Genomic DNA, 20524 nt, shown 5'->3' with positions numbered 1-20524 from the left:
CGCGCTAATGTTGCTGTAGAACAAGACTTAATGTCATGTTGCTGTCTAACACTGAGACAGGGACGCTGCCAAGTCAGTTACACACACATGCACAGACACACACTCATAACGGCGCATACATATACTTTATTTTAGACTTGCATACACAGGAAAGGTTTGCAGGCACACACACACACACACACACACACACACACACACACACACACCCATCACATCCTAGTGTGATGTAGAGCCTCGCCTTATGTCACGGCCCTGTCTGTTTATGAAGGAGCTGCTCAGTCAACCATAAACTAGATGGCTTCAACAGATACAGAGAGAACCTTGGTATACAGTATGGCAAGGTCGTGTGTGTGTGTGTGTGTGTGCGTGTGTGCTTGTGTGTGTGTGTGTGTGTGTGTGTGTGTGTGTGAGAAACAAACCCACACACCTTGAGTGTTTAATACATGGACAGTCCCACCTTGAGTGGTTAAATGTGTGTGTTCGTTTGTGTGTGCGGAGCCTCGGGGAGAGCTGGAAAGCTAAGGCAGCACTTCTGTCAAACCCATCATCCGACTTATCTGACCGCTTTGGGCTATGTGTGTGTGTGTGTGTGCCTTATGAGTGTGTAAGTACAGTAAGTACGGATGTGATGGATAAAACAGTCTTGGTTTTCCTCTGGCTGTCTTATTAAAGATGGACAGATGTGGAAACAGGCAAGAAGTACCACTGAGGGAAACGGAAGGGAGGTCAGTGAGGAGAGATCACAGTGATGGAGCGAGAGGGTGGAAGTGGAAAGGGACATGAAGATAAATAAAGTACATACTGCACTATGAATTTAAAAGTTAATAAGAAGTGGATGACTTGTTTGAGGACTGGAAATAGAAAGACGATTTTAGTAACGTTACGGTATAACATAAAAGAAAGGAAGACAGAAAAAGCTAACAAGAAGGCTGAGGTAAAGTAATTATATTAAAGAAGTGAGCCAAAGATGCTACAAGACTGAACAAACTACTACTCCTACAGTACAGATAAAAAGATAAAAAATATGGGTAGAACTCTAAGAAGCTGTACATTAAAAAGGAGGAAAAACAAGAAAAGAATAGAGAAGAGACACTAAAGTAACAAACTGGGTTAGAGAAAGTCAAACTGTTAAACCTAACACTTTCTGAAAAACTCCAATTAAGTCGTCGTACACACTTTTAGCAGATCAGAGTGAAATCCTTGCATCATAGTTGCTGTCAGTAGTTCCTCCCAGCACTGGGAACAGTAATATTCCACCACAGGACAGCCACTTTGCTCTTAATTAGCTACAGAAGGCTTTGTTTTGAGGAAGGTCAAACATCTCCACATGATGATGTTTTTTTGTCTGTGTTTAAAAAATGAGAAACATCTTGAAATAAAAAATAAAAAAAAATTCCAAGAAAGACAAGAATAAGAACATTGTTGCACACAATGTTTTTACAAAGTTTGAATGAGACCTTTCTTTTGTCCCACTGGCATAACATTAAACTCAGGAAATTACCATATTGGCCTGAGTATAAGATACTATTTTTTGCTTGACATTATGTTATGAATTACGAAAAAGTGCTGGTTGTATTATTTTCATCAAAGTCGATAGTCAAAATCAGGTGTTGGAAAAAAAGGTTTTCTTATATTAGGACCAACATAAGACAAATATAAAGCCCTTTTCTCTTCCCCCCACTTCATACCTGCAGTCAATATGATCAGCCATGATGTAATGTGGTGTTTTTAAACGTACATGTGTTTGCACCGTATGAATAAACATGCACTCACTGTCTGATCCTAGCACCATATCCAGCCTCGTTCCGTGTGTGCCGTGTCCGCTTGAACCGCCGCTGGCGGTGTGAAGGGACCAGCTCACACCTGACTGGGGATCAGCCGACCAGCCGCACAAGCTCTGCTCAAAGTCACATACGGCCGACAGGGACGGAGTGGTGGCTGTGAGAGAGAGAGAGAGAGAGAGAGAGAGTGAAAAATGGTGAGTAAAGATGTTTGATAGTGAGTTTTGACTTAACTACCTTTTATTCCCCTTTCAGAATGCTTTTAACACCATATCAGATTTAGTTCTTTTTTTTTCTCAGTTTATTATCATCCTGTTTATGACACTCAATGAATAATCTGGCTGGCTCTGTTTAATTTTGATAGTGCTTTGAGAGAGATGCCCATTGTTTTTAGATGTTTTGGCAACAGCGTTCATGTAATATCACATCTCAATGAATCATGCTGAAAACAAGTATTTCAGTAAAAGAGAGTAATAGAGATACACACACAGAGAAAGAGTGAGACAGAATAAACAGTGGAGGGGAACAGCAAAGGGGAATATGAGAAAAAGAATAAAGAAAGTATTGCATGATAAAATGTGCTTGGTATTACTGGTCCGGTATTCAGTTTAAGTCATTGCATTCAGCTATGTAGCAACAAAATGGGTCAACTAACTACATCCCATTACATCAACTCCAATAAGACTACTTGCCTGACAGTCGCTGACATATAGCTGTGATATCATATTCCCAATATGTGTGTGAGGTGAGGTGTGATCCTTTGTCTGTGAGAGCTTATTTTCACTCAAGCAGAGCTTCCTGTGGGACTCTTGAATCTAACAGACTTCAAAGCCCAGAGGCCCCCGTGGTGCTCAATGACATCATGAGTTTGACCTTAAGAGTTTGTGTGGAAGTGTGTGTGTGTGTGTGGATGAGAGATGGAGAAAAAAATGTACTCGTGCTTGGAAGAAATCTGCATGTGTGTTAAAGCACTTGAACTAGATGTGTGTGTGTGTGTGTGTGTGTGTGTGTTTACCGGGTCTCATTGCTGCAGTGGTCTGTTCCACTCTGGGCAGCGTGGGGGTCGCTGTGTCAGGTAAAGTGGTGGTTTCTGTTAACAGAAAAAAATACAATAGGTGAATAAAATAGAATAGGATAGAATAGGTTTTTTACAAATATATTTCTGTAATGTTTTAAAAACCTGTTGCTTTTTTCAAGAGAATTACACAGTCAAAGAAAAGAGGGAATGTTTTTGGTTTTGAATAAAGAATTTTCCCAATAAAATAAAAAAGTTAACAACATTGTCTTCAGATTTGTTACTTACAGTGTATTGTCATAGTAACACATGATATCTTTAAGATTAAAATGGTGAGTCACGTTAGTGTTATTTAAAACATGAGAATTCAGAATGAGATGACATGTCAGCATAGAGTAGCACATACATTACATCACACTTTACTCTATATTTAGTGCGAGCACTGGCGTCAGTTAATCTGCTTTCATGATGTTTAAAGGTAGAGTCAGTGATTCTAATCCAATACACTCTTTGTCAAATTCAGTGAATATCTCCTTATGGTCTGCTGGCTGTTTGCTCTCCAGTGTTCATACATTTAAACACAGTAGCTCGGTGCGAGCCACACAACACTATGCAGGGGGCGTTCGTGCTCGTGCACGGGGCAGGGGGAAGTCATCAGAGCAGCTGTCTGTGTGATGACATGACAGTCTCTCGTCTCCAGCGCCAGTTGAATGGTGCGGTAGGGTTGGCGAATTGGAGCGAGAGGCCATAGGGACCATAGAAAGCTCACACAAATATCCCGCTGTCTTCTCAACTTATTAACCGTATCAATGAATCAATAAATACAAACACTGCTGATTTCTTCCCGTTGAGGCGACACGCAGACTATTTTGGTTCAGCTGTCAGTCAGCCTGATGAAGGCTGTTCAGCTGGCCGCTCCCCGGGAGCTGTAGCTGACGGACAGCTGCTTCCGTGGACAAAGACGCTGAATGCAGGTCGAGTGAGTATGGAGAGTGTGGATGGACTGGTGCGCCACTCACATGAGACTACATTTTTTTTCCCGCTTGTGATAATGTGTGAGAGGAACAGAAGTGACTCTACAGCAGCCATATTTCTCTTTTAGTTTTGGCAATGCGTGTCCATGAATTTGGGGGGGAACAACGCTTCCGAAGGAGCACAAAGGGAGGGGTGTATTTGTTTGGATGTTTAATTCAAATATGAACGCTCTTTCTCCAGAATAACTGACTCTACCTTTAATTTCCACACACTCAAACTGCCTTTTAAGTAGAGACAACACTTCTAACAACCAAATCTAAGCTCTACTTTTTAAACATTCACATTTTGTTTTAAACTGCTACATCACACACTAGAAAAAGGTAATGTTTTAACAGTGAAGCAGAGATATTTGAGAAAAAGCCAGATTTAGATGTTAAGGTAACTAATGCTGTTTGTACATAGTTCACTGCTGTTTTCCAGGACTGTGTATTACTCTGATGGTTGTCACGATCAGGGGCAGTGACAGAGTGAGCTGTGGCGGAGAGCTGGCACTCAGTTAAAGACTGTGCCACACAACTCATTTTACCCACTGCAGGTTGGCACACATACATAAACACACACACATACACACACAACGCTAAAATGATAGATGCTGCACTCAAGCTGACCTTGGTGCACAGCAGCATGCGACCAGTGTATGATAGATCAAACAGAGGCACACACACTCACTCACACACACACACACACACACACACACACACGTCAGCAGTGGGGTATGTCAGTGCAACCTCAAGACCTTCTGGTCTTAATAAGCAGTTTTCTACTGTTGGTTAAGATTCCTTAAACAGCCCTGAATGCTTTACCAGCCCTCTCTCTCTCTCTCTCACACACACACACACTGGTATAAGTGTGTCTATATGTTGACGTAAGGGAACAGAAGATTGTTTGGCTTTCGTGGCGCAGGGCCAACACCACAAACCGCTCACCAAATAATTTTCAGAAGCTACTTCTCTCTCTCTCTCTTATTTTCTGCCATTCATTTCACAGGCTTTCCTTCTTTCATTCCTTCCTTTGTCCATTTATCTTCCCCCCGCGTCATTGTATCTTCACTCTGTCATTTGTCACAATAAATCTGACCACTCTCGGTTCTGCTTTGGAAAACCACCATCAACACCACAAAAAGCCCTTTCTACACACACACATGCACACACACACACACACACACACACACACAAAGTCCATCTTTCTTTTTCTCTGCCTCTCCGGCATAGAAGTGAAACCCTATCTACTGTTGTTTCTGTTTTACCACAGCCACAATTTTCTTCTCCATAACTATCTCTCTCTCTCTCTTGCGCGCTCTTTTCTGTCATCTCTCCCTGAGGCATATTTTCATTTCCACTTGTCCTTTGCTTTTGTCTGCCCGCAGCTCTTTCTATCTATCTCTCTCTCTCTCTCTCTTTGTTAAGATTTCTTCTGCTCTTTTCCAACATTCTCTCTCGCTCTCCTTTCTTTCAGCACTTGTCTGGTGTTATTTTATGTCTGTTCTAACCACCGGCTCAGTAAATCTGAGACCACTGTTGATTTACTGCTTGTTTGGTTGTTCTAGATGTTTCCACGACTCACTTGGTGATTTGTGTATATGTGTGTGTGTGTGTGTGTGTATTGTTTACTCTGAACTTTTAACCTCTGCCAACCTTTGCTAATAGCCTTGGATTCACTGCAGCGTCCACGTTCAACCTTCCCTCTATTGTCTGTGTGCATAACTTTATTGAGTTGTTTACATAGTCGGCTCACAATGAAGGTATGTAGGGTTATTATGTAACCCCAAACATAGTAGCCTCATATTGTCATCCCAACACACACACACACGCACACACGCACGCATACACACGCACACATACAAACACATATTGGATAAGTAGCTCCCAGCTGCTGACATTAAGCTGTTTTAATTTGGTGCCCTTTAGCAGTGTAATTACAGTGCCCTTTAGCATTGTAATTAGAGAGGGAGGTATTGAGATGAGAGACACAGAGAGAGAGACAGACAGATATGGAGAAGGGAACATAACCCTTCCCACCTCTCAGCACCATTTTCCTAATTAGTGACCACACACAGCTCCTGTCTTCCTCCCATTTCTATCTCCACCCGTCTAATCCAATTTTGCTCCCTGCCTGTCCTCTCCTCTCTTGTTCTCTCTCAATTTCCTCATCCTCGTCATCGTCCTCCTTCCCCCTCGTCTTTCCGTCCATCAGGTTCCTCTCTGTAGCTACTGTAAAGGTCACTGAAATAATCTAAATTATTTTACTATCTAAAAATATATTTTTAAGGCAGAACGTGGTGGCGAAGAACCACCCAGACGTGAAGCGGAGATTAAATTGTTAAAGCGCACCCACAGGTTGATTATCCTGCTCATATTATGGTCATTTGCCAACAATATAAAATAAAAGCATTTGCAAATTTTTGGTGAAAGTTTTGCACTTAAAATCTAAAGGTTATGAAGCAAGAGCTTACCGTTGTCATGACAACTTGCCACACTGTACTCACCGCCAGCCTGAACCACAGAGTATGTCTCCAAATAAGTGTTATTTTGTTTTTTGGTAGAGAAAGTCTCCCAGTATATTATCTGCCCATTTTGTTTTCCTTTTTTGTATTAATCTCATCCTTCTCTTCCTGTATCATTTTAAACTCTTCAGGTGTCAGTTCCTCGTGTCGTTTTCCGCTTGGTTTCTTTCTTTTCTTCTCCATTTCTTTTTCCTCTGCTGCGTCCCATTCTTCAAAACTTCATAACGAGTGAGCTTTGACAGCTGTGCTCTTTAATGTTGCTATGGTTACAGGTCGGGTAGTGGATGAATTTAGAACAGTGATTAAACTTGAGCCGAACTATGTGTGCGATACATGGTTTTAACGCACACCTGCCTGCCAATCAGACAATTGGCAATGGTATAAATTACAATAAACAACATGCTTTTGCAATATGTTATCTTTTATTTGCTTAACTGAACTTGACTGAGAAACAGGTGCAAGACAGTGTTTAGTCACTTATGAGGGAATAGAGAGGAAGTCGGTCAGTCATGTTTTAAACATGAGGATTCAAAAATGGATGTTAAGTAAACACCAATCTTGACGTCTGTATCCTGCAGATGGTTCATCTTGAACACCACTGAGTTACAGCAACCTGCCATGACTGCCTCAAACTGAGAAACACAAGGTGTTCAGTTTGGTTAACCACATGTGCTCACACACACACGTGCGCACACACACACACACACACATGCACGCACACACACAACGTCTTAGGCCCCAGGACTCATTGTAAAGCTGCTGAGTGAGCAGGGCGAGGTGGAAACAGAGAGACGAAAACTGTTCAATTATGGAAAGAGCTCTGGGTATAAATCTACCTCTGTCAGCCTAAATAATGACTACTGACACAATATGTGAGTGTGTGTGTGTGTGTGTGTTTGAGAAACTAGGGAATGTCGCCACAACTCAAATTATTGGTGACATGGTGCATGTGTGTGGGGAGGAGATTTCCTTTACTTAATGACTATGTGATTGAGTGACAGACTAAGTGGTGGACTCTCTCTCTCTCTCTCTCTCTCTCTCTCTCTCTCTATCTCTCCCTGTGTGTTTGTTTATAGCTGGGCAAGTGTCTTCTTGATAATATCTACTAATTGTCAGTTAAAGTTAGTTAGCTATGTTACTACTGGCTAACCTGTCTACCATATGCAAAATGTCCTGTTAAAAAGACATTTTTTTTCCAATTTTTCCAACTTAAAAGCTCCTTACTTGTTGCTAAAACCATTCTTATATGTACTTTGCTAAATGATAAAGTACAGATGGAAAAAATAGTGGGAAAGAAATGTGTTTTTTATGAAAGGAAACTAGTAAGAAAAATGATTTAAGTTATGATACTACTGAGATTGGGGCTGTAAGTAAGTATTTAAGTATGATGTACTGAAGTATGCTGCATGAGTGTTTTTGTAGAAAAATCATTGCCAGTGCTCTGAATGGCAAATCAGACATCTGTACTTAAGAAGCAAAAATGCAGGTTTGATTTGTATGTAGCTTAAAGTGCTACACTAATTGTGACTCCCTTTTCTGAAGATGAGCGGGCGGGAAAATTAGTCCTTTACAGCAGGAAACTCTTTTGAGACTAAATGCCTAATTAGACTATTGTACAGCAAGCTAACAATAATATCTGGTTTTACACTAAGTGCTACACTGGACCACAAATTTGATCGTGTAGTACATGAGGAAGCTGGAGTTTCTGTAACCCAGGAAAAAAAAGTATTGGTGGTATATAAGCAGACAACTGCAGTTAAAAAGCCACCAATAATAGAGCTTAACATGTGGCTAAATGTGCTCAGCCAATTTAGATACTAAGAATGTTCTTTGTGTCAGGAAACTACTGACAGTGAATTACTCATTAGCCCAATGTGCAACAAAGCACCGCAAGGTATGTGATTGTAATTGTTGCCTTAAGTGTTACGTAAGCTAAGTGCAACAACAACTGAGATGATAAAAAGAAGCTTCTGGCAATGAATGGCTAACTACTTCAGTGAACCGCAGTCAGCTACAAAGGAAATGAGTTTAAGTGTGGCAAAAACCATTAAGCTAAATTATGCCATTTACTGCTCTGGAGAGGAGAAAGACCACTTTCAGGATCACCAAACAGTAATATGTTAACAAGGGTATAACTACCAATCAGTCCTTTTTTGCCATTTATATACAGGTACATACAAACTGTACACAATTGTCATATTGTGTGATTTTGTGGAGATATAGGCCTATTATTACCCTGTGGTTTCAAACAACATAGAGGTTAATGGATCAGAAAATAATGATAGATAGATAGACAGACAGACAGACACTCTGTCAGAGAGAGAGCGATAGAAAGGGAAACAGAAAAAGCAGAGAGAAAGTGTATCTGGGAGACACAGAAAAGTGAAGCGAGGAGCCAAACCTAAATATTTATATTGGAAAATCACAAGCTTCCTTGCACACAGACACACATGCACGTACACACAACGAACCTGTACCCATCCCTAAGTGTTTCCATGTGTGATATCTCAAGAAGAAGAAGAACATAGTTGTATATGGTTTAAAATAACTTGAGAGTGGTTTTTGGAAGTGTTTGATTTTCACGAAACATCTTTGTATTCCATCAGGCATTAAATAAATAAAACCTCACTGGTGTCCTACCTTCAAACATATTGTGTTGGCCTAAATGTACAACTAAGCCAGGAGCAGTGCTATCATGCCTTCTGATGTGGTGGCCAAGTGATTTTTTTTTTCAGCACTCAGGCGCCCCAGTGCTTTACTTTGTCAGACACTTGGGAGCATACTGTCAGGGTCCTGTAAAAATACCAAAATGTTATCCCTGCAAAATTTTAAAAACAGCTTGTGTTTGGAGATTGTACAATCCCTGATCTGTAGTTTGGCTTGCTTCTGGAATGACTAAGGTTAAAAACTATAAAAGTAAAAGTAAATCTGGCTGCAGGGTTGTTTTGACCCAAGTTTGAAAGGCTGAGAATTTTAAATGACTAAAAAAAAAAAAAAAAATCTAACAGAGAGATGGATCTGTAGAAACAGTATGAGTGTGAAGAAGAGAGGGCAAAGAGTCCATAAGGGTAATGAGGTCAGAAGGGAAGGGAAGGTGAGGAGTTAGCAATGATGTCTGCGAGGTGGTGGGTGGTGGGGGGGGCGTGTTACAGGAGCCTTGGCAGGAGACGGGAGTGATTACAGTCTCCTGATGGGGAGGGAGTCAAAGGGGTGGAGATGGAGCGAGTGCTGCTAGAAGCCATAAACATTTGCACACTCAACCTCCCTCGCTAACATTATTTTCCATCCCTTCTCATGTGCCTTTACCTATACCTGTTGGTATATAAGAGCAGGATCAGCAGGCAGCTTATTACATACTTAAGTCTACATATTTATTAAAGCAAGCTGCTCTGCTGCTACCCAGAAATTTATTATGATCTCTTTCATTTATTTTTTAAATGACTACATTTATCAAAATTGAAGTTAAACTATAATTAAAAATAATATTTTAATAACGTCTCTCTATGAATATCATTAGAATTACCTGACAGCTGAATTTTTCAGGATGTGTTACGCTTGGTTATACGGTATAATGCTTTCCATTTACAACATAACTCTGAGCAATGAAATAATCCGTATTCATTACTTTTTAAACGATCTACGAAAACATGTTTGTTGTCATTATCAGTAAATGTAGTACTTCCATAATCACATTACTACTGTGATCTGTGAGAAAAGACAGGAAAAGGAGGAGCAGAGGAGAGAGATGAGTGGGTGTAACTGAGGCCACATCCCACCAATCACATGACAGTATCTGGAGTGGAGCCACGGCTCACATGTGAAAGCTATCAACGATGGTGGACCTGGAACAGACACACAGACACACACACACGCACACACACACACACACACACACACACACACACACACACACACACACACACACAAACTTGGCTAAACCTGAATGATTGGCTTGAACACCAAAAATGTTCTAGAACAAGAACGCAAAACAACAGAAACTGCAACTACAGCGTGTGTGTGTGTGTGTGTGTGTGTGTGTGTGTGTGTGTGTGTGTGTGTGTGTGTGCATACATGCATGCATGCGTGCGTGTGTGTTTTCCTGGTCCAACATCATCAACATGAATTTGACAGACACAGTGAAGGCTCTTGGCTGCCATTGGCATATTACAACATAAGTCATAAACTTACTGTTATTTTAGCCTTTTTTTCCCGCTATCTACATTGAAATTTGACCCGTGATGCTTTTGCAACAACATCCTACTTCACATTCATAGAAATCTACATTCTCACTGGGATTTTTGCAGTACAACAATCTTTTTCCAAAATAGGCCACTGACTGTTTTGTTCAAAGACTCGCTGACATTAGTTATAGAGGTATTTTTCCCGACGGTGCCCTGCCAGCTACAGGACCAACCTCCATGCTTTCATCGCCCTCACTTCCCAAAACCAGGGCCATGTTTCCCAAAAGGCTGAGATGGTCGTAAAATGATGAAAAGAAAAGAATGATGTATGTGCAGAGTTTTACACTAGATGTCTGTTTTCACATTCATCCACTGAAAAGGGAAAGTTTCTCTGTGCTCATTGAGCCTATGAGCATGATTTGTGACATCACAACTACTGTAGCTTAGAAGTCAATTCTGGTGAAATATTCAATATACACAAGTGTGACGTGGAAACTTAAAGAATCCGCTGCACATACACTGAGAATGGACATTACAGTGAAGTAGTTGTAGTTTTTTTTTCAGCAAAAACCACGTCAGACACACATTATTGTTCCAAGCAATAATGTATCCTAATATATATGTGTGGAGGGGATTTTTAAGGTGTTTCCCAAAAGTATCGTCACTGAAGAAGATCCTAGAAATGATCATAGATTAACGAGTGTCTAAGAGTCTAAGAGCATCTTATGAAGCACCTGCAACTTGCAAGAGGAACCAAAAACTACATGTTTTTATATACAGTAAGATTTATTGATTTTACACATTTTTAATTTTTAACCAGCTTCCACCCAGTAACATGAATTATAAAGACTAAGCTTAAGCTTTGTTTTCATACTGAATACTGAATTTCAAGTATAAAACTTTTATTTATTGCATAGACTACAACATTTATGCTTTGTGATGTGTGTATTCTCAAGACATAATGTGACTTTGAGACATTTAAAAAGGTGTATCCAGCATCACCTTCAGCACCACAGACAGCCAACGTTAAGAGGCTCTTAACGGTGTGCACGTGCACTTGCTCTTAAATACCGCTTTGTGAAATGCGTGTAGAAATTTAAGAGCATTCATAGAAATGCTCCTAGGAAACACTTTTAACTTCTAAGATAGATCATTATCATCAAGCATCAGAAACAAGCCATCAGCTATGATGTTGTCAACCAGTTGAAATGCCCCTATCAGGCCAATCATGGGGGTTTTGTTGGAGCACAGATGTAAGAAGCGTAATTTGTCTTGGATTTGTCCAAATTTGGTTGGCGGTGTCTAATATTGCATGACAAGTGAGGATCCATGATACAAAGAGCAGCAGCAGCAGCAGCAGGTGAATGAAGACAAAGCTGTTATAGCCACTCAGAGACTCTGGACACGAAGCCACTTTCTCTCTCTGCCTGTGTTTTTTCAGCATCTCTCTGTTATTTTTCCTCAAGTACCCCACCCATAACACTGCAGTTTTCAATGGAAATGAGAAACTAAGCATGTATTTACACAACTAAGAACAAACCCTTGTCTTTATGCCAAACAGGTGGTGTGTCTGTGTGTGTGTGTGTGTATGTGTGTGTGTGTGTGTGTACATATGTGCCTGCCTGCCTGCCAACAGCTAGGTGTGGAGTGAAAGAGATGAGAGCATAGCAGATGTTTTGATAGCTCAGTCATTTAAAACATGAACAAAACTGGCAGCTTGGCAGCTCTCAGTTTACTTCCAATAGTCAGGGCTACAAGACCTAAATTACATGTTGCCTCCACAGCTAGCGTGAATGATTAGAATGAGTCCTGCAATAATATTCTGGCTTTTGTTTCTGTTTTCGCACTGAGGGTTTGGCACAGTAATGAGATGCTAAACTACATTATTGTTTGCCCCCTAAGAACCTGGTATCCATAATTTCAGATTTCTTCATTGTAATTGTGTGCTGAGATTGTCTCCCCCATGAGAGGAAATTGTTTTACAGCCCAAGTCCAGGTCAAAGTGCTTCATTGTAAAACATGAAAACAATGCAGGGGCAGTAATGGAAAAGCAATTTCTTTCTGAGTTTGTTAAAGCTGATGTTTAGTGGATATGAGGTTTGTGATTGACACCATATCATATTGTCTTTGTCTGTTTTGAACAATGAATAATCTTGTCTTTATTGCAATACAACATGCTGCTTCCATACATGTACACATACCACTTTTTTTTGGAAACGGTGGATAAGAGGACAAAGATGTTTGTGTTCCTATCCTCAGTAAATGATTTATGCTGGCAGATCAGTAGTTTGTAAGGCTGATGTCCAACGTTTGACGTGAGTCCAAGTCTGTTATTTATGTCAACAGCAGGAAGTAAACTTGGATACAAGCTGATTTTTTCCACATTTCTAATAGTTATACGCTCAATAAAATTCAACAGCTAAGCATGAATGTGGTTAGACCAGTAGAGGTCCATGTTCTTCAAGGGTCCACAGAAAGAGAGAGACAGAGAACATAGATCTGAAACAAACTACTGAATAATAGAAGGGCCACTCTGATTGCTGCATCCACTGCAGGCTGGCCATTGTATGTTTGTGTGTGCGTCAGCGAACATGTGATTGCCTTACATTGCTGATGTCTGTTGTTATTTATGCGTCACTCACTCATTATTCACTCTTTTACTTATCTCCTCCTGCTGAGGAGCATGAGATGGGCACGGTTGAGATTAGATTATACAAATTTCAAGACAGAGAAAGGGTGTTCCTTTTTTTTACAGTAAGGTAACCTCATGGATATCCTGCTTGGTGAGAAAAAAAATGGGCTCGATCTGTTTTTTAAGGCTGCCTGTTTAGAGGAATGGAAAGGATTTGAAAGCGGAACTAAGACAACCTCATAGGATTTAATCTGAATGGAGATGGAAAGGTGCTGTTAGGCCTTTTTTTTCTGTATGACTGACTGTATATCATCCTTCCTGTCTGCAGCCCTGTGTGTGTGTGTCTACAGTATGTGTGTATGCGTGTGTCTGGATTTATAGGAGAGCTCCACTAGAGTTGAACGTGTGTCAGTTTTTTGTGTGCTCGTGACTATGTGTAAACAGCTGTGTTCAGTGGACTGAAGTTGATGCACTCTGTTGAATATTTTATCTCCACACTCGCTAGCGCACAGACACACACACACACACACACACAACGACACACAAGAGCGAGGAGAGAAACACGGTCTCTTCTGTCTTCAGTCAGATGTCCTTTTTCTGTTTTGTTTTCATTCACTGTGTAACACGAGCGAAAACGATTGTTACTGCATGGCTGGTGAGACCATGTGTTTTTTTTCAGTGTTATTATCCTAACGTCATCTAGCATGGTGACAATTAAAAACCAGACAAATTTAATAATATAAACTTGCTCTAAGCCACTTGGATGTAGAATTATCTCAGTGTGTGGTTGTGTGTGGTTGTGTGTGGCATTTAGGGTGGTAGCAGGAGCAATTGTTGCCGTGGTGTTCATGTAAAGCGGGAATGAACTGTTATCTTGTCTAATGCACGGATTACATCCAGAAGGCAAACATCTGGCATGCAGACCTAGACAGCCCAACCAGCAGACAATCACTGCAACTGCAATAGCCACGAGGTTGATCCGTACCGCGGTCATGGAGATGATGGCTGCAGATATAATGTGCATGATGTCATTAGGTGAAATAACAAGCAGAGTGTATAGACAGAACGAAACATTGCCATTACAAAAATTACAAAAATGGCCATATTAAGTATCTGAGCCTCATGGTTATGGATAATTATCTTCTATGATACCGCTGTTTTATAAGGTTGTGCCGATCACACATGTTCAAATGGTAATGTCAGTTAGAATGGTTGGACGTAGTAGAAATATCTCCATTAGACAGAAATATTTTGCTGCCACTGTGCAAGCTAGACGATCAACACAGTAAAAAGTCCCAATTGTTTTTATGTCAAGGCCTATGTTTCACTGTTATATTATTGCGCCTGAAGGTTTTTATATCACATCGTGTTTTATATCAGATGGCATATTTTACACTCTGTTTACTGCCAGTCACCTGAAACTCAAAATGAAAAAAAAAAAAAAACTACATTTCCACCAGGACAAAGACTTCTGAACATGCCACCTTTCATGTCCTATCGGTAAGACGCCTTTCAACTGTGAGAGTCATTAAATTAGTTTGAAACCACAAAGTTTAATAGGAAAAACTGTAAATGTAGAGCAAAGTCATGCAATGTGCACTGTAATTGCAAACAATAGTAGTAATGCTATTCTCCTTTTAATCATGTAAAGCCATAATTTATAATGGGTGAAGCATGTTGCTAGTTTTTCTGCTGAGTCCTATACCTTTCTGTTTGATGGATTATAATTGATAATCCATGTTATATCAAAAATTACTCACAGTACTCACTTGTCATACAAACTAAAATCTTTTCCTGAAGTAAACCGTTGATTAAAATGAGTTTCATTCATCTTTTGCTGTAGATATACAACAGAGTTTTATTTTTAATACAGCCACGGTAACCTCTTAAAAAGTGTGTTAACAGGAGAGGATGTCCCTTCTCTCCCCATCACCACCAGCCTCCTGGCTAGTCCTGACACATCTAGGATATAGTGGGCTATCTCTCTCTCACAGATACACATACACACACGCACACACACACACACACACACACACACGTTCAGAAATACAAAATTCTAGTGGCAGGACATCAGTCGCAGTGAACAACCCACTTCATGCCCACTGGGAACAGGTACGTGTCATTTCCTGTTCTTTTCTTCACCTGTCACATGTCACAATCTGACTAAAGCAGTAAGATCTTATGACACATGGAAGAGAGGGAAGATTGGCCGTAACATAGTCGCATTTTTAACAGGCCATTCGCAACTATGTATAGAGCGGTATTGCACAGTTACTATTCTTAGGTGTAATTATGATGAATGAATTATTGAGCTTGTATTTGTGCTCTGATTATTTTATGATACAGGATAGACTTTTAAAAAAAAATATATCACAACCTCATTGACGAGGTGTCTGTTGTCTGTACTTCACATGCTGGTGAATTTATGCAGCACCATCATTGTTGCTCAAGTTAAGAAATAAATGTTGGGAAATGTGCACAATGGCCCGCCTTATTATTGAAATCATTGTGCAGCTGAGAGTAATTTGCTGGCCACATCTAACAAGCTGCATACACCAGTAATATATTGTAATAAATGGTACTAACACTGCTCAGTAAAGAAATATATAGACTAATGATCTACATTTGTCATTCTTTACACTAAATCATCATTCTTTATAAACATCTGTTTACACCAATCCTTAAGTAGAAAATTATATCAAATGTAATATATTTAAGAAAGCAATTATTTTTCCAGTTTTAACCGAATTATGAATAGATCAAAATTCAACAGACAATATACTGTACCTAATCCTTCACTACATGTTATTAACATAACAATATAGTACAACCACAGCTGGCCACTATTAGTAAAAGTCCCATGACCTAGACATGTTAATCCCTGTCCAGACATGTTGCAATACCTCCTATAGAGCAAGATGATTAACTTCAGCCATTATTACATCTGCATAAACATATACTCAAATACACATGTATTCTTTACATACAGAAGCAGATACTGTACGCAAAGCGGCAGATAAAAATACAAAAGACGCTCTGAATGCTCACAAACAAACATTCAAACATGCATACATACACACATTCATTACAGAATGTCAGAGAGATTAATGATGTGATATTCACAGCACATTTCAGTCACTAATGTCTTCTTAGTAATTATGTTATGTTGATGTTAATTATAGATCATGTCATATACATATATGCAGATAATAATTATGCTTTGATTGCTGGATAATTTGTGTTAATTGTACTTTTCAAGGCTGCGTGTTATTTTACTTGTTATGTGTCATAAACAAAGGAGGTTATTGACACCGTGAATAAGTGTGTTTATTTTTGTCTCATACTACGTACAGTATGTGTGTGCCAAGTGTGTATTCCTTTAAGCGTGTAAGTACATGATGGTGTGCGTATGTTTCTGTCCGGGAGTGTGTGTAACCTTCTGTTATCTTACATATGCACGTGTGTGTTCTTACCAGGCAGGTCACAGCCGAGGACCTCCATCCTCATGCCGATGCCAGCAGGCGACCACCTCTCCGGAAAGACTCTGATGTACTGGGTCACTATCTCTTCAAACCTCCGCACCTCCGGAGTGTCGTAGTGGCTGTTTCCCTCGAAAATCTGATAGGATGATGGAGGCAAAAATGTGAGCGAGAGGTGAACATTTGCAAACTAGATGTAATGTGATTAAACACCGAAAGATAACACATTATAAAAAGAAACTGTCCTCAAATAAATCAAATAAAAATATAGTGTCTGTAGTGATTACAAAATCTTGTTTTCCCTTTTAAAATTTCACAATAAGAACAAGAGTCAGAGTAAAACATTTCCTCTCCTTGTATAAGGGATGTTTTTCTGCCAATTATGAAATTCCGTTCAGTTCATGAACTTAACAGGAAAATCTTAATATGGCAAAGTTCTGTTGCCTGCTTCACTGCATGGCAGCTGCTTTTTTGACTATAGTCTCTTACAGTAAGATCCTGCTGCTTGAAAACATGTTACAGAAAATCATTGCTTGTCCCAGAGCTTGTCTTTAGATTCAAAGCTATTTTGAAAGGAGTTTACGATACGAAGCAGTGAGCGATAAGCTTTACTCCTTGTTCATTTGACTTATGTGACATCTGTCAGAGTGTTGCACTGGTAAATCATTTTGTAGTGAAAACAGCAATGATAAGAGTTTTCTGAGACAATGGAGAAAGATGCAGCAGAGGAAGTAAAATTTTTGTCATATCACCGCTCCACCATTCAAGTCGCATTGAAAAACAATAGCAAAATGTTCAGCCTGTCTTTCCAAAGTCATACAACACCGCTAATCAGCATTGTTTCCTAGCACAGTATGACATGTAAAAATAACAACAGAGAGCGTGTTTCCTTTGATTTTCAAATAATTTTTTTGAGGTGGCTTGCCAGCCTCTGGCAAAAACAAAAGATTTATTACAAGCTGAAAACTGACTAAACTGCACCAATCTTTTCAAAATGTGGGTTTGTGAAAGCTTTAATATTGGTTTCATTAATTGAATTGTATCTTCTATCTTCTCCATTTCTGGAATTTAAAAAACGTATGAGCAATTTCCCAGGATACTCATTTAAAAAGACAGGCAGATGAGAGAGGAACAGGATTTTACCATCAGGAGAAAAGCCAGGCACTCAGTACTATTAAAGCGTTTTAAGACATAGCCTCAGAAAGGAGACTAGAGTTTAAAGTGCCCTGTCTCACAGTGTGTTAGACTGCCAGCAGTGTTGAGTGCTGATGCAGGAAAGACATTTTAATTAACACCCATGAGAGACAAATAGGGGATGAGTGAACGAGAGGATGAGAGACGGAGAAAAGCAGAGAGCGAGAGTACACAGGACTTAGAGAGAGGCAAAGACAGGAGAGAAGAGAGAATGTGGAGTAAGGTGATTAAATTGAATTATTATCAGAGCTGAGACTGTAATAAAATGGCTTTTTTCCCTCTGAAAATGACAAAGCTGAGAGAGAGAGAGAGAGAGAGACACAGAGGCAAACAGGGAGAGAAAGAAAGGGAGACAGAGGAAGAGCGAAGAGGGATTGAGTTGAAAGACAGCTATAAATAAACAACAAATGAGAGAGAACTGACAGTGACAGTCAGAGAGCGGGGAGTTCATATGTATATGTCAGACAGAAAGAGATTGTGTGTGTGTGTGTGTGTGTGTGCCCTCCTTTTACCTTAGCAAACCCGGTCTTGCTGTCAGGGATGTAGGTCCAGTCTTTGCTGTTCAAGCTGTGCGCCAGTTTGTACTTCCTGACAAACGCTCTGTTCTCAGTGCTGGTGCTACCCTCCAGCCCTCTGGCACCCTGTGTTATTATGCCACGCACCATCTTGGGCACACCGAGGTCCACCTGTAACATAAACAAACATTATTATTACTGTCAGCTCCTTGTCACCACAGGGGCCTTTAACCTTTCAGATCCCCCGCCTGGACAAACTGTGAGTTTATCCAAGCTATAATCAATCAAATGCTGGTTTTCCATTACCACAACTTTTAAGAACTTGTCAAGCTTTGGAACTAGTTCTTCTTTGCATTTCTATTGTATGTCATAAACTGGGTCAGTTCAAATATACAGTACAAGCCAGTTTGTGGTTTAAACTGGTGTAGTTTTGCAGTTTGCTCTACTGGATGCATTGTGATCTGTGATTTGAGTATAATCCTGTTTCGTTTTCTTAATCATTGCTTTGTAGAGGTGTTCAGGATTTGTATAACTGACTACTCTGAATCACCATTGTCACCACTCGAATCAGTCGCTTTTAGCAGTAGAACTTCACTCACTGGTGACTGAGAGCACTTCTGTCATCTCAGCCTTGTTAACAGCTATTCAAAAGCTTACCGAAAGACTGTGAATAGGAACTAATTGTAAAACTTTTTTGCAAGGCCTATAGTACTGAACTGAAACAGTCTGAACCAGCAACAGACTGAACATACAACTGAACCGAAGACAGTCAGAATGAGCAACAAATGTCACAGAGTTATGAATGGTGGGGCTTTCACTCATACTGCTGTTGCGTACTGAAGTGCGTCAGAACAATGATGTGATCAGTTTACCTAGAAAATAAAGAACTAACTATTAATATTTGAACTGAACTGCATGAAGCAATTCAAATCATTAAAATGATTTGTAATTTCCACCTCAACTGTTTTTCCACATGGTTGATTTCAAATTCTTCTAAATGCTGCGATACCCTCTGGTACACCTTCCTGAGTTGATTCCAGCCCCCGTTTTCTCCACGAATGCTTATCAGGACTTGGATGTCCTCATTTCCCCAGCATGCACTTTCCAATGATTTTGTTGGTTTAATGATCGTTGTCATGCCAGAAGCTGTAATAAACGGTTAGATTTTGAGTTTGTTCTCTTTGTTTTGAAGTGTGATGCAATAACACATTCGCTTGATCGATCATGGCACTGGTAGGGGGTGAAATTTAGTTCCAGGAATAATAGAAATATAAAAGCAGAGGCAGCGACAATGGATTCTTGCCCCTGTTTTAAAAAGTTGACTGAGAAAATGAAGAGACTCCCTATTTTCTAACTATAGTCTGCTGTAATGGCAACCAAGCAACCAGTCACACTATAAATAACAAGCTCAGTCATACAGTGACATACCTGCAGCCACTCCTCTCCAGCTATGGGTTGTGTCGGGTTGGGAAACCAGCCTGACCGACTGGCCACCAGCCTGGCTGCACCCATGGAACCGTGGATGTCCCTCATCGAGGATGCAGAAATCTGGGAGTCGGGTAGCAGCCCAGACAGCATGCCTTGCAGCTCTGAGCAGGGAGCGTCTGAACAGGAGACAGAGAGAGAAAGTAATAAGAAGACTTTATGTTACAGCTGGGCATTTCCTTAAGAATGAAATAAACTTTTTGATTGATTTCTTAAGCCACAGGTTGGAAAGGTAATTTCGGTTCATTTCATACAGTGGCAACAGAAATGTTAATGCCTTTAGGTTTTTTGTTTATTTTTCACAGAGCTTTCGTTGCAGAGTTATCCTTGCATAGTGATTCACGTCCAAGCAGGGACTGTTTGGAAACTTTACTCTCCTCTCTGTTGGTGCTTTCGTGATCACTACAGTGTTTAAGATTTGACAGGCATTTGCCAAAAACTCCTGAGCCATGTTGTCAGAAAATCAAACACAGAGGAAAAACGATAAGAAAACTGGATTGCTGTGGAAAGAATAATATGAATTTGGTCATTTCCTTCATTAAAAAGGTGAAATGTTGAATGTGATGGATTTCCTTTCTCAAGTCTGAACAATGATTATGTAAAATGTAATTAGAGAGGCAGGAAGGTAGATATTCAATGTAAATGGTCAGGAATGATTTGAAGTTAAAACGGGCCAAAACATGTTATTGTTATTATATATTTAA

The 20524-nt window shown here is 40.0% G+C and overlaps 1 protein-coding gene across 3 annotated transcripts in view; it reads right to left on the bottom strand.

The window, feature by feature from the left end:
* Positions 1-20524, bottom strand: part of LOC122992104 (neuropilin-2-like) — a 98951-nt gene that overhangs the window by 20237 nt on the left and 58190 nt on the right. For all 3 annotated transcript variants that reach the window (XM_044365702.1, XM_044365704.1, XM_044365703.1), the window contains exons 9-13: positions 19764-19939; positions 18333-18506; positions 16621-16765; positions 2797-2871; positions 1774-1938 (exon numbers count right to left, since the gene is read on the bottom strand). In XM_044365702.1, the coding sequence (XP_044221637.1) occupies positions 1774-1938; positions 2797-2871; positions 16621-16765; positions 18333-18506; positions 19764-19939 (735 nt within the window). The remainder of the gene's footprint in view (positions 1-1773; positions 1939-2796; positions 2872-16620; positions 16766-18332; positions 18507-19763; positions 19940-20524) is intronic.

This window comes from Thunnus albacares, chromosome 11 (assembly GCF_914725855.1).
Source record: "Thunnus albacares chromosome 11, fThuAlb1.1, whole genome shotgun sequence".
Classification (NCBI taxonomy): Eukaryota; Metazoa; Chordata; class Actinopteri; order Scombriformes; family Scombridae; genus Thunnus; species Thunnus albacares.
Note: the sequence above shows the minus strand (reverse complement) of the source record. Positions and strands in the feature narration are given on the sequence as shown.